This window comes from Mustela putorius, unplaced genomic scaffold (genome assembly GCF_011764305.1).
Source record: "Mustela putorius furo isolate JIRA1106 unplaced genomic scaffold, ASM1176430v1.1 tig00000129_pilon_pilon_pilon, whole genome shotgun sequence".
NCBI classification, from domain to species: Eukaryota; Metazoa; Chordata; class Mammalia; order Carnivora; family Mustelidae; genus Mustela; species Mustela putorius.
Window position 1 is genome coordinate 41,833,783 of NW_025421290.1, and position 13,761 is coordinate 41,847,543.

General features: G+C 34.3%; 1 protein-coding gene across 8 annotated transcripts in view; it reads right to left on the minus strand.

Moving 5' to 3' along the window:
* Positions 1–13,761, minus strand: part of PCNX1 (pecanex 1) — a 156,649-nt gene that overhangs the window by 74,472 nt on the left and 68,416 nt on the right. For 6 of the 8 annotated variants that reach the window (XM_004754804.3, XM_013057452.2, XM_045072914.1 and 3 more), the window contains 2 exons: positions 7,464–7,596; positions 1,986–2,170 (listed from right to left, as the gene is read on the minus strand). The exons of the other annotated variants lie outside the window; for them this stretch is intronic. In XM_004754804.3, coding sequence (XP_004754861.1) covers positions 1,986–2,170; positions 7,464–7,596 — 318 coding nt within the window. The remainder of the gene's footprint in view (positions 1–1,985; positions 2,171–7,463; positions 7,597–13,761) is intronic. 8 annotated transcript variants of the gene reach the window in all.

Sequence of the window (13,761 nt, forward strand, 5' to 3'; positions counted from 1 at the left end):
GAACATGCCCTGACCCAAAGGCAGACACTTAATGCCTGAGCCACCCAGGCACCACAATATCATGACTAACTTTAACATCTGAGTACCCAAATTCATTTACCCCAAGTCATCTTACCACTGTTAATTATAATCATGTAGAAATTAAACCATGCAACAAAAATATTCTAGTGGAATGTTATAAAAATCAGTGTCTCTACCAATTCCTTTAAGTTCAACTGTAGCCCATCTTCAGGATCTTTTCTGGTCAACTTCATTTGCTATGGAACATGTGTACACTGACCCCTGTGGCTTGTTTTGTGCTCCTTATCACAATACATTCAGTGTGGCAGCACCCAGCTACCACAGGTCAGTAACTAGCTACCAGAAAGCAGGTAAGAAAAAAATCCAAATTTCAAGACAACAGCATCCTGAATATCCACCCACAGATGCTAAAGTCACCTCCAGGCTTCATCCTCAGAGCTGTGTAGAGAGTTCATATATACATATTTTCAATATTCTGCAAGTGGATTAAGGATGGCATTTTACAATGAAGGTTCTCTTAGCAAGTTTTTCGAGTAAATTAGGTTTTTATAGAGGAAAATCATCTACGCATCATCGTATGCTTGATTTGACAGAGGTGCAAAAATCCAAAACAGATCAAAATTAAGTCTTTTATTTTAGCAAATCTGCTACCACAGACCCAATGGGCAATGGTGATGGTCACTGTGATTTTATATGCACAAACTGACAAATCCTCTGTTCCAAAGACTTTGGGGATTAACCTGAGAGAAATAGTGATAGAAAGACATTAATTGCATATATTTGCAACTAAAAAAAGTATCACTATTTTAACTCAAAGCAAGTAACTAAACTGAAGACCCTCCTAATAAATTTCCTTACTTTTTCAAATTACAAACGCAAAAGCAAAAGCACTCTAAAATTTAAATGTTTTGTTGCCTTCTCTTTTATTTACAATAACTATATATGTGAATGTTATAAATATTTCAGTGACCATTTTCAAGTTACCATAAAATTTGCTAAAGATAATCATTTTCATCAATATACATACCTAACAGTTGTTAACCTTCTTGGAAACAATAAGGATTTTTACAAAATGGGATGAGTCAACAAACAGCCCATGAAGCTGGGCGCCTCACACCATACAGCCTTCTAGCCAAAGTGTCACGTGCATTATCATCTTTATAAATGAAATAGTTATAAACAGGGATGAACAAGACCACAGTGAGCAAATGTTATGCTTTCAACTGTGTTTTTTTAATAACATTTTCTTCATTGTATTTACTTAAATTGTTATTAATCTGCATTCTGAACACAAGAAAAATGGATTAGAGAAACAGAAGACCAAAGCAGTAATAAATACTGTCTTTAAGATACAAAACATATATCTGCGTGGATATTAATAACATATTTATACACATATGAACAGGAAAAAGAAAAAACCCGATGGCGTTATTGATAGTCATACAGAGCCATGGCACTGCAGAGTGCTATATGAGGATTATAGTAAGTCAGTTTCAGGTGACAGACACTGAAGTAAAATACAGAATACCCAAAAGAAAGAATCTGTAGTAATACACCATGAGAAAGTATTTATGCCTTTCCTGAAGCCAGCGAATTCAAAGAAATTAAGGTCTAATCAAAATAACTTTTGAAACATCAACAATTCCCCTCATGGTATAAGTGCCAAGGATAGGTGAATTGCCCGAACCACTGTAAGAGAACACTAAAGCATGAACATTTATTAATACTTTTAGCTACCTTTCAGTAATAGGCATGCTAAAAAAAAAAAATGCAGAATGCTGAGAGAAAAATAGAAAATGGGAAAACAAGTCAAATTTTCCTCACACATAGGACATATCCTATAAGAAGTGCTCTTATGCATAGTTCCAAATGAAGCTATCTCACAAAAGAAGAGCAATCACTGTCACCCATTATCTACTGCATTATAGTTTTGTTATCACCAAGATTACATAAGGCCTGCATACCAAGTTCATCGTGCAAACTGCTGCCGCCTACAGCAGATGCATTGTCATGTGAGGCTTCTAAGTGGATACTCCCATTTCTCACCAGCAAGGACGCACTAGCACTGAGCACTGCAGCCTGGGAAGGGGGGCGGGACTGGACTTTGACCTGGGCTGTGGACTGCTGGCCTTGCTGACCATCTTGAAGGCTAGGAGAAAACATGGATTGGGGAGACATTACAGGGAAGAAAAGAGAAAACAATAGCTAGAATGAAGTCAATACAGAAAACTGATTTTGAAATGTAACTTGATTTTTTCAGTGTAACCTAAGAAAGAGCTAACAAACTTTGTAAAATATACAGATTATACTGTTGTCTTAAATCTTCTGGTCCTTAGAAATCTGATGCATAGTGATGAACACAGCAAACATTTAATGTATATGTAAGCTAATCAACCTGTGACTTTTTCCCACCACAAGCCAACAAAATTTTAGTACAAGGACAAAGAAAGCAGCAAAGAAACACAAGCACATTAAATATATGTGGGTTGTAGCTGGTCCCTAATAAATAAATCCTCTTTTTCAGTTTAAATATGAACTTTTATTTATAACTTTATAATAATTCTAGAATTGTGCTTTCAAATATTCTGGCATCTCAAATTCACAATAAAACAAAGTTTTTATGCACTTGAAAACCAAAGAATCTTTATCAAATGCAACCAAGGTGACAATTTTGAATCAAAAGAATCACAAACTAGTACAAGAGAAACAGTAACAAACACCAACTCAACCAAGTGAAATATGAATGACGCTGGGATGCTGGAAGTGTGATTAATTTATAAAGTATTAATTTATAAAGTATGAAGAGCCTACATATTTCGTAAAGAAGGCCACAGGCTCTATCTACATGTTACTACCTTCTCCAATCCATTTCATTGCTTCATTAACAAGGATCCATTATTTTAGAAAATCTTAAGAGTAATTTGAAAACCAGTAATTTCTCAAGGGATATTACAGTCTTTTTAAAATCTTACAGATTTTTAAAATATGTAGTATTTTATTATAATTTTGTCACTTATTAAAATTATTTATAAAGATCATCTAAATATCTAAAAATTTGTAACTAAGAAAATGTATTCTTAACTCATATTTTAGATGTTTATTTTAAAATACTATGAATTTTTACGTTCTTAGTATAATACTCAAATTTAAAGTGATGAAACTCATGGAAATATTTTCAGTATACAGTATTTCATTCTCTACATGACACTCAAAGTAAATCCGCATTTTGTTATTAAATTAGAACTTCTAAAAAAAAAAAAAAGAAAATGGTGCTTTGGATGACCTCATTAAATTACTTTATCATTTTCTTTAGTATCAACTCCTTTTTAATGTTTTGAATTCAATACAATGGTTTCTCTAATGCCTATGAAACAAACTCATCTGTACAGACTGTGAAAAGAGCTGTAATTTGAAGTAGCCATGTAATAAAAGACTAACTAGAAAATACTGTTTATGTTGCTTAAGCCTACGGTTATAGCAACAAAAATCCACTCTGGAATTACACTGTCTTCATATGGTAACCACATGTGACCACCTACTCAAATTTTACTTCCTCAGTCCCTCTAAGTACATCGTAAGTGCTCAATAGCCACATAAACAGCTAGCAGCTACCATAGCTAAAAGCTGCCAGAGTGGACAGAAGCTGGTAACAAGCATCCACCACACTGCACAGTACAAATTATATAGTATTTCCACCACCATATAAAGTTCTATTACCCATCACTACCTGGAACATTCACATTTCAGGCTTCTTTTAGGGCCAAAGAAAAGTATACACTCTAAGTAGAGCAGAGGAATGTACAGAACACATGAAAAAAACCAAGTCTACCCAATGTTGACTTGTCAATGCTTATTTGCATTCTTTAAGCCATAACTATGAAAGTATTCATTTGATAACTTCTTTGGAGTAGAATCTTTGTACAATCAACATAAATCAAGAGATGATCTTGGGAACTGATATTATTAAATATGGTGGTATCTTCCATATATACATAGTAAGTCTGTTACTCCTCCTCAAAATTTATCTCAAGTTATCCACAAACCTTATAAAAATGATCAAATTGCACAAGGGAGAAAATTCTGATGAATAAAACATTTAAGTAGTTCAAATACTAGGTCCCTTTTGATTCAGAAGACATTAAAAATTTTATACAATATGTACTCAACAAATTTTTCTTTACTTTTTTGTTTTCACTTCAAGTCAAAAACGAGATGCTATACGACAGATGTATTTTAATGTGAACACATCTGAGAATACAGTAATCCTCAACATATCCAAATATACAAAAAGGTTTTCAAAATAGCCAGTAATACATGGGAATCAATTCCAGAAAAAGAAACCAAGGAAACAACTGAAAATCTATGTGGCCATCAAGTTTTTGAACAACAAAAGCTAGTCGTAAATGCTACGTCCCTTGAATTCCTGTTTTCAGAATCCTTCAACAACAAAAATGACTGTCATTTTTGCAGAAGTTAGTGGGAAAACTACTCCTGGTGGGTTGTACTTCACCTAACTAGTAACTAACAGGAACTACTATTTTTTAAAGTACCAATTATATATCAAAACATAGCAAAAGGAAAAGGTAGGAATTTAGGTCTATCGGCTATGAACAGCATCACTGACATGCACTCTTATAATGAACATTTCCAGTTCAAATACCTGGTCCTGGTCTTTCCTCCCTCCGTACCACTGTAGTATTCGGCACACTCTGTCTTACGTTATTGTTTTCTATGTGTCTCCACAACTAAAAAATAAACCCTAAGAGTCTGCCTTACTCTTATGAACCTCCAGATTCCAGAGAACATTCAAGAGATTGTTTTAAACACAGTACACAAACAACAAATATTTGGTGGATTTATTCCTGAGCACCATGAAAGGATCCCTATGAATTTCTAACCACGGACTGACTGTTAATACTACTATGAACTTCTTTGATTACAGATCTTTCAATCTTCTAATACTTTAAAAAAAAAAAAAACTTAGGAACATAATAAACTTTTTTCCTTTCCCCAAAATGTACTAATTTCTTTTCATTCCAGTCCATTAACTAGAGTTCTAAAAGATATATTTGGGTTGATAAAAATAGATAAATATGGAACTCCTAGTTTTATAAAATTTCTAAATATTAATCTTTGCTTTTATCTCTAGTAACCAAGAAGAACTGGCAAGGGCCTAGAAAACCTACGTACAAGGCTAACTTAATGAAAAAAAAAAAAAACACTTTTAAAAATAAAATTCTGAAATAGGACATTCTAACAATTATTTTAAAAATTTGCAAATTCCCTTCATGAAGAAATTTATGATTCATTTACAATCCTTAGAGGCCTATATTTTACCAAGTTGCTTTTGATTGTCAAATACTTAAACTATTCATTAAAGTTTAAAATAAGTTAGTACATTTTTCAAATACATAATTATAATTAAATTATCACTCCTATTCCATTTTATTTTGACAAGTAAGTTTTTCAAGTTTTTCATGGCCATACCATCCATATTTACTTAAAGATGAGATTATTATATAACTCAAACTGAGAATTAACACCAATTTACTCTACCTGAATTTTTTTTGCAATTAAAAAAAGATTTTATCAAATTGGTGTTTCTCCTAATTCCTCTAAGCTAAATTTTGTCATATTTCATCCACGATGAAGTCAGCCTATTTAAGATACATGCAAACTTTATACTGGAAATATCCTGGAACCTTAACAAAATCTACATGCTGACTACTAGATGACTTCGAAAACCTCTAACGGGAGCCCTTTACAGGGAAGCTTCATACCATATCCTCAGTTGAATGGTGACGTATTTAAAACCCTACAAAATTCTACATAATTGGCTAGAGTCAGAACATAGTTCTTTAATATTCCACCAGGCAAAGAAAAAAAAGTAATTTGTCTGCATTTGTTTGGTGAGTGGGATCCAGGAGCCTCATTTGTGCCAAAGAATGAAAGGATTTGTAAAGACTAAAAAGAAAATGTTAAATAAAAGGATTAAGAAAGATCAATATGGAGTAAGGAAGCAAACATGTCTATGGCAAGTATTATTCAAGGGGCAAAATGAAGCAGTTAGAAAAAAACAAAACCAAAAGTGAAACGAAATGCTGAGCTCTTTCTGCAGGTTGGGCCCAGACCCCCCAATCCAGCAGCAGAAGGAAAAACTACTCCAGGGAGCAAAGGAAAAGAAGGGAAGGGCATGGAGAAGGGAAGGTTTACAAAAAGCAGCAGAGCTCAGAAAAGTGTCTAGACCAAATCTTTTTTTAACTGGTGCCTTCCCGTTTTTACATTTTAAATGTTGGTTTAACTAATACACACTACTTTTAACAGAATTATGTATTACTGCAGGATTAATTTGGAACATGACCTACTGAAGATGAAGCACCCAACTGTAATGTAAAATCCAGAAGAATAAGCAAGTCTTAAATCCCAGGGAACTATAAAAGCAAACATTTTGTTAATCTCAAGAATAAGATTTTACCAAGAGAAGAGCTCTGGCTCTTCTTATCTATTGTGCATTTAATAGCAGTTATGTCATCAAATGCTCTTCCTTTTGAATGTCAAATTAAAATGTAGGAAAACAATTTGGTGGTGTTTTTCAACACATACATTAATAAAAGCATAGGTATAACAGATGTGCTGCTTAAGCAAGCACATGTAAAGCATTTTTGTTCATATTTGTCTTTGTAAAATAAAAGACAAATCTTTTGTCTCATAAGACACACTTGAGAATAAAACACTAACATTTTAATCAAAAACTATTCCTAATATTATAAATTGGTGCTTTCTCAATTAGGAGTATTAGAAAAAGTAAAAATGTCTTCAGTACTATCCAGAGGTTGAGAAATTCAACGCAGATATATGCAAATATATACAGAAATACCCAATTGACCATACTTTACCATTAATGGAGTATTTTAGTTCCATGTCATTTACCAGGTCCTAGTAATTATGAAATAAAGGACACCAATTTTTAAGTAATACAAAATACATATTCTAGTGAAATAAAATAATCAAGCTGGCTTATCAAGCTAAGGGCAATTATCTGTATTCCTCAACAAGCTCCCTGCTCGGTCCATATTTGTTCCTATTATATTGTCAAGATGTTGGGAGGAAAGATGCTGCATTAGCATTAATTTGGAGCAGAAAAAAAATGAAAAGCTAACTTAAGGCATCTGTTTACATTTATGTAACTGCACTCAAGTGATTTTGCTGTTTAAAATTGACTAAACCAATCTGATCGTTTTGTTCAAACAGTGCAACGTAAGGCATGCATAATGCAACAAGCTCATGTGACATGCAAAGAAAAGCTCAGAGAACTGAAAACTACAGGAGAGGAACGGGAGGAAAGAGAAAAGGCCATCTGAATGCTTTTTTGGGACTGACAGAACAGGTTAGAAGGTCTGTTACAGGCATGCTAAGCTTGGTGGAATTTTAAAATACCATACCTTAGGGGTGATCCGATGAGCAATGTAGGAGGGGTAGGGTTACTCCCTGCATTGTGCCGGCGCCGAACTGCCTGGCGCCTAAATGTGCTGCGTTCGCGGCGAAAGGACACTGCCTCCTCGCTGGCCTGTGCCGCTGCATCAAGATAGACTTAGGTCAAATAGAAGCCTAGGTCACAGATGTACATAGCAGCTGAGCCTGCCTGTCCCCTGACTTCCCACCCTCAAAGGTAAAGGGAACTCGTCTAGGTGAGCCAAACAGTTTTCATACATAAGCGGTTAATCTATTGTAGTCAGGAATACACAAAATGTACATGTCATTTATTTAAATTGTTTCTTTAAAAATGTTTCTAATGTAGCTGGCCTTACTATCTTCTCTTCGATTTCAATTTCCTATTTTAATATCTCTGTTGCTTTAAATCTTTTTCTAAAAGCCTCGATTTAATCCCATGATCCTCTATTCCCCCTTTAATTAAGTCAACCCCAAAAGTACAGTATTTGTTAGTCCCAGCCAACAGGAATGGGGCATTACTTTCTCACTCTCAAGAGGACAGTTCAAGCAAGAAATGGTAAAACATCATTTCTGATGCTGAGGAGTATGGCGGTCTGGGCCCCAACTTTGGCAGCTTTTTAAATGTTTAATTCAAGACAGCATGGTCATATCCTAACAGTAAGGTCGTTTGCTTCCACCAAGCAGTATTCAACTATGCACCCTAGCACAGGTCCCTTCAACACTAGGAAGCAAGTATCAGCTAGATGACAAGTACAGAAACTCATAGCTTAATCCAAAAGCAATAAAGTACAAGCTAAAGCCAAATACACAATGACCAAATCACAACAATGCCATTAAAGAATTATGTAAAATTTTATAAAACCATTCTCATTGACTGATTTCAGTTTCTAAAACAACATGCAAAATGATGCTTATTATCTGAATTTAAAACAACTGTTTCCTAGTGATCTGAATGTTGTGATCTAAATATTTTTAAGGATGATCTTGACTATGACAAAGGGTATTTTCATACCAAATATGAATAAAGACAAAACAACTTAGTACAGCAGCATTCTTTCCAAACACTTTTTTCCTATTCAGTATGAAAAGGTTACAAATCCAAGAATGTTGTATTCATATTTCAGTTCTGCTGCAAACTTTTTAAAAATTTTAAAAGCGTAGTTACTAATTCTCAAATCATTATTCCACTTAGCAATACACATTTCCACCAATGTGAATGTTGATTTTTTTTAGTGTTTTAGTTACCATATTTTTAACGTTTTTAATGTTTACATTTTTATCCCTTCGCCAGACTATACCAGTGAACGTTCTTTATGTAATGACTCTCTTATGATAAGGAATGTACATACTACCTCCAGAAGGCATAGAGTTTCTGTGCAGGCATTGTTTTCTTTTATTTCAGGAGTGACAAGCAAATAATTATTTCATCCATTTGGCAAGCTTCTGCCAGTGAGAAGCAGAAGTCACAAATTACAGGACACTTACTTATATATTTTATTTTTCAGCTCATACACCACAGTGACATTCTAAAGTTAGGCAACTACATAAGAATGAGGCTTTGGTGCTTTGGCTCCAAATCGGACTTGACTCCTTGAGCTAATATTTCTTTCCTTTTTTCTTCTCCAGTTTCACTGAGATATAATGAAAGTTCCTTTAAATGTAAAAAAGGTTACTTGTGAGAGCTCACATATGCAAAAATTATATATGACCTATGAGAACAAATGATCATTAAACCTGGTCATCTAGAACCATGCTGTCCAACATGGTAGTCACTAGCCATATGTGACCATTTAAACTTATATTAATTAAAATTAAGAAGGATTAAAAACCAATTTATCAGATTCCTGAACCACAGTGCAAGTGTTCAATAAGTACATGACTAGTGGCTACCATTACTGGGGCAATACAAATGCAGAATATTTCCAACATCACAGAAAGTCGTATTGGATAGTGCTGATCTAGAAATTCAAGGACGCCTTCCTGTCACCACAATCTACAAAGCATATTGTGCACTTAGCCTACTCCTGACAACTGTGACCTCATAAAAGGAAACTGCAATCAGCACCGTCACAAAGGAGAAAACATACTAGCAGGGTAGGTATTGGATAAAGGATAAAACAAAGAACATGAGCTATTTGCAGGAAGACATGCAAACTTACATGAGTGACTGGTATCCCTGCTGGTGGCTCTTAGATATCAGCAAGGTTAACTCAGGTTATGAAATTTAAAATTACTCTTTTGAAACTCAAGACATTTGTGATCTTATACTAAAGATTTCTATTACCATGTAACAAACAACTGCAATTTACAGTTGTAACTTCATTAAGGAAATTATATACATTCTCTCTAGTTTTAGATATCTAGTTTAGATAATTTTATTCTTTATCTAAGATATAACTTATGAGAAATAACTTAATCCATAAAATGTATTAAAATTACTCTGACAGATTTCGTGTTTATAATCACTGAATACTGAGAATAAAAGAAGGGAAACAGCCAACAGTATTTTTTACTCTCTTCCTTCTCCTGAAGACATAATGGTATGAATTTTAAGTAAAAGCCAGTTACTCCAGAATACTAAAATGAAAACACAAACTACAGTATCCATTTATAGTCAAAATATTCTTTGGCTTCTTCAGAAAACAATTTTTTTTCCTATTATCACACCATTTATATTTTGTCATCTGCCAAAGAACTGCATAATACTACTCATTCTCCTAACCAAATAGTTTTGGAAACACTTCAAGATAAAAGTTTAGCCATTGACTGAACAATGTTTTAAAAAGGAGTTATGATTATTGCCTGTGTTGTCCTTGTAACATTCAGGGTGTAAACATCTACAGCTAAAAGAATTTTCAATGTTTACTATTGCAACTACTTTAACAGCAGCTAGGGTCACACACTCAACTGAAGACGCTATGCCATAGTTCATGTCACAACAAATAAGACTAAACCACACCCCCTGAGGAACATACTTCTTAGACCGATCATCTCTATTCAGAAATAGGAGCCGGAGGGGTCCAGTTCTACTCCTGACAAAGAAAGAAAAGTGTCTTTACAGCTTAAAATAATTTGCTGTAAGCACAATCATACAAGTAAAAGCCACTTGATGTAAATTCACTTCTACAACCCAATTAGAACAAAATCTTTTTGAATCCTTTAAATTTGTAAGAGAAAGAAACCAAAGCACATACAAAAAATCTTTGAACTAGGGAACCAGACAGGAGGGACAAAACACTCTAAAACCTGGTTTTGAAGTTGATATTTTGACATTGCTTGAAACCCAGAATGAGATTAACTACAATAGTAACAGCATAAAATGCAAACAGTGAAAATTTAACACTCTGGCTACAACTAAAATTAAAGGATTTGTAGGTAAAGGAGGAAAAAAAATACAACAATTAATCTAATTGATTGAAAAACCATAAATAACGACATATTTAAAAATACTTTCAAGGACAAATACTTAGACAATTGTGAATCTTTTAATACATATTTTCAAAATCACCAATCATTTCTTTGTGTTAGAAGACTTCAAGAGACTGAACTATACGCACAAGTTTAAGAGAGAACCTTGGATCATGTAGCTCTTTATTTTTGAGAAAATAAAACATTCATTCAATTAAGTTTAAACATTTACTGGGGGACTAAGGGCAATTCATGCACAAGGCACATAGATCCTAAGATATTTTAGACAGGTGTGTGAGCTATCTATCCTAAAGATCCTAAAGATCAAATAAAAAACCCAAACCACAATACATACCTCCCACTTCAGAAGTGACTTCCCATTTACCTAAATGAGTTAAGGAAAATTCTCTAAATTCTGTACTGAATTGCTTTAGTGAATGATTTATTCTTATATTGGGGATAGTGAAACAACAGACTATCAGTTTGTTTTACTCTGTGAATGGAAACAGGAAAACTATATCAAAGGCAGTAAGTACTTTCGGGATGGCAAGGAGGTACAAAAGAGGGAGGTAGAAGCGAGGGTTATCCATATTCTATCTCAAACACTGGAAAGCTATAATTGTAAGTAGGTACAGAAAAAGATACCACCTGAAAACATATCAATCATACAACTGATTGCTTAACGTAAGGTTTCAAATGTAATAAGTAATCTAGTTGCTATATACAGTTGTGAATGGCCTCTTTGATAGCTCAATTGTTATTAAAATGAATAAAAATTTAGACAAAACTACTCAAAGGTGTTCTTTTCAGTAGGGAATGTTTATTATAGGAAAAAGTAAATTTGGGGGTGGGACGCCTGGGTGGCTCAGTTGGTTGGACGACTGCCTTCGGCTCAGGTCATGATCCCGGAGTCCCAGGATCGAGTCCCGCATCGGGCTCCCAGCTCCATGGGAAGTCTGCTTCTCCCTCTGACCTTCTCCTCGCTCATGCTCTCTCTCACTGTCTCTCCCTCTCAAATAAATAAATAAAATCTTTTAAAAAATTAAAAAATAAAAAAAAATTATTTTAAAAAGTAAATTTGGGGCAATTGTGAAAATAAAAAGTTGGATTTTGGTACCTCAAAGAGATTAGAAGCAAATGATATTAGAAAATGAGACTTTAAAGAGACAAAAATACAGACAAGTATATATAAATCTCAGAAAAATAAAATATATACAGACATCCTGAAATACACTGAATATTCTTCAAGATGAAACTATTTTACTTAAGAATATAAAGTTACTACATAAAGAAATACATATTCAAATGATTATACAAAAGACATTTTCAAAGAAATAGTTTAAGTCTAGGCAGGAAACCCATCTGATTTAAACATCTTTTCCCCTTCTTACTTTCCATGTCAGCCAAGGATGATGCTAACACCAGCATGCCAAGATTTTGTTCTAAAATAAAAACAAATACTCATCAGTGTCATTTTCTGGGAGGCTAAAGAACACTGAGAGTCTACTGCACAACCTCAAAACATTCATCTGAATTAAAACAATTTCAAACTGTGAACATTTTAAAGGACTACTTTACTTTTCGACAAGTAAGCCAGCAAACAGCAACCAACAAGAAAGGATTAGCTCTGCGTCTTGAGTGAGGGAGTTTGCATTCCTACTGATAGCTTCCACAATCCCAGGCAGCCAAACAATCCAGGTGGGTAGACAAAATGCTTTCAAGAAATCAAACCACACTCTGGAGGCGTGATACACACACAGCAGTTCCTAAAAGCCACAGTTTCAGGATCACTTACTTTCAACAGTGGCTTCTAATGTTTTTTAATCCTTTGTAAATGGGACGAAAAGATATAGACCCTCTCCCAAAAAACTGCACCCAGAAACTATTTTGAAGATATTCTCAGAGATGCACCTAAGAAGGGGTCACAAGTGGAGTATATTTGAGGTGACATCTATTTGAAGAGGGAACTTCCCTTAACAAATGATTAAAAGGCAGTTTTTATAGTAAATATATATACTTATATATTATATAATAGTATTCATAATAAACCTACAATTTACAGAGCACTTTTACAAATCTAAGCTCACTGGAGTCTAAGAGTTAATGGTGACTCAGACCTACCAGCTATTATTTCTGTTTTATAATTGAGGAAACTGAGGCACCGATTTAATTACTTGCCTAGTATATCCAGTAGGTAATTAGACGTGGTATTAAAATGTAACGGTTTAATTCCTTATCCAGAACTTCTCTGCTGCGAGAAAGAAAAATACTGTATGGCTGCCTCTGACATACAAAATCAGACATGAGCTGGTTTGGGGAATTCTATACACCTAAGCCTTACTTGCCTCATCAGTATCTTTTCTTCATACTGCTTTAAGATAATTTTCCCAAGTGAATGAAGCATCCAAATCTGTTTACTACACTGAATGAGCATCCTTCTCTGTTTTATATGCCTAAACTTTCTTCTCCATATAGATTAATATAACCCTTTCCCTGAATCAGGGTCAGTTGCATTCACATTTATTACGGAACTGTACTACACTACAGCAATCAGCTATGATCCCACTGTGTCCTTTGAAAACTATCAAATTAAAAAGACAATCTGCCCCTTCATTTAATGGTGTACCCTGTATGCATGGTCATGCAGCTTCTCCTTTCACATGAGTAGCACTTTCTGCCGGTTTCATTACTTTAACCTTTCCAAGCACCAATCCCCTCTACTAACCGTGCTGCTTTTAACTTGCCATATGGACCAAGGGATCAGAAAATGAATGTATTAGAATTTAGAGTCCCTATAGTTAGTAAAGTACAAAAGCTTTAATTCTCATGTTCTTGTCTGTTCAGTGGTCTTCCTAAGGTTCAATGCTATCTGGGTTCAAG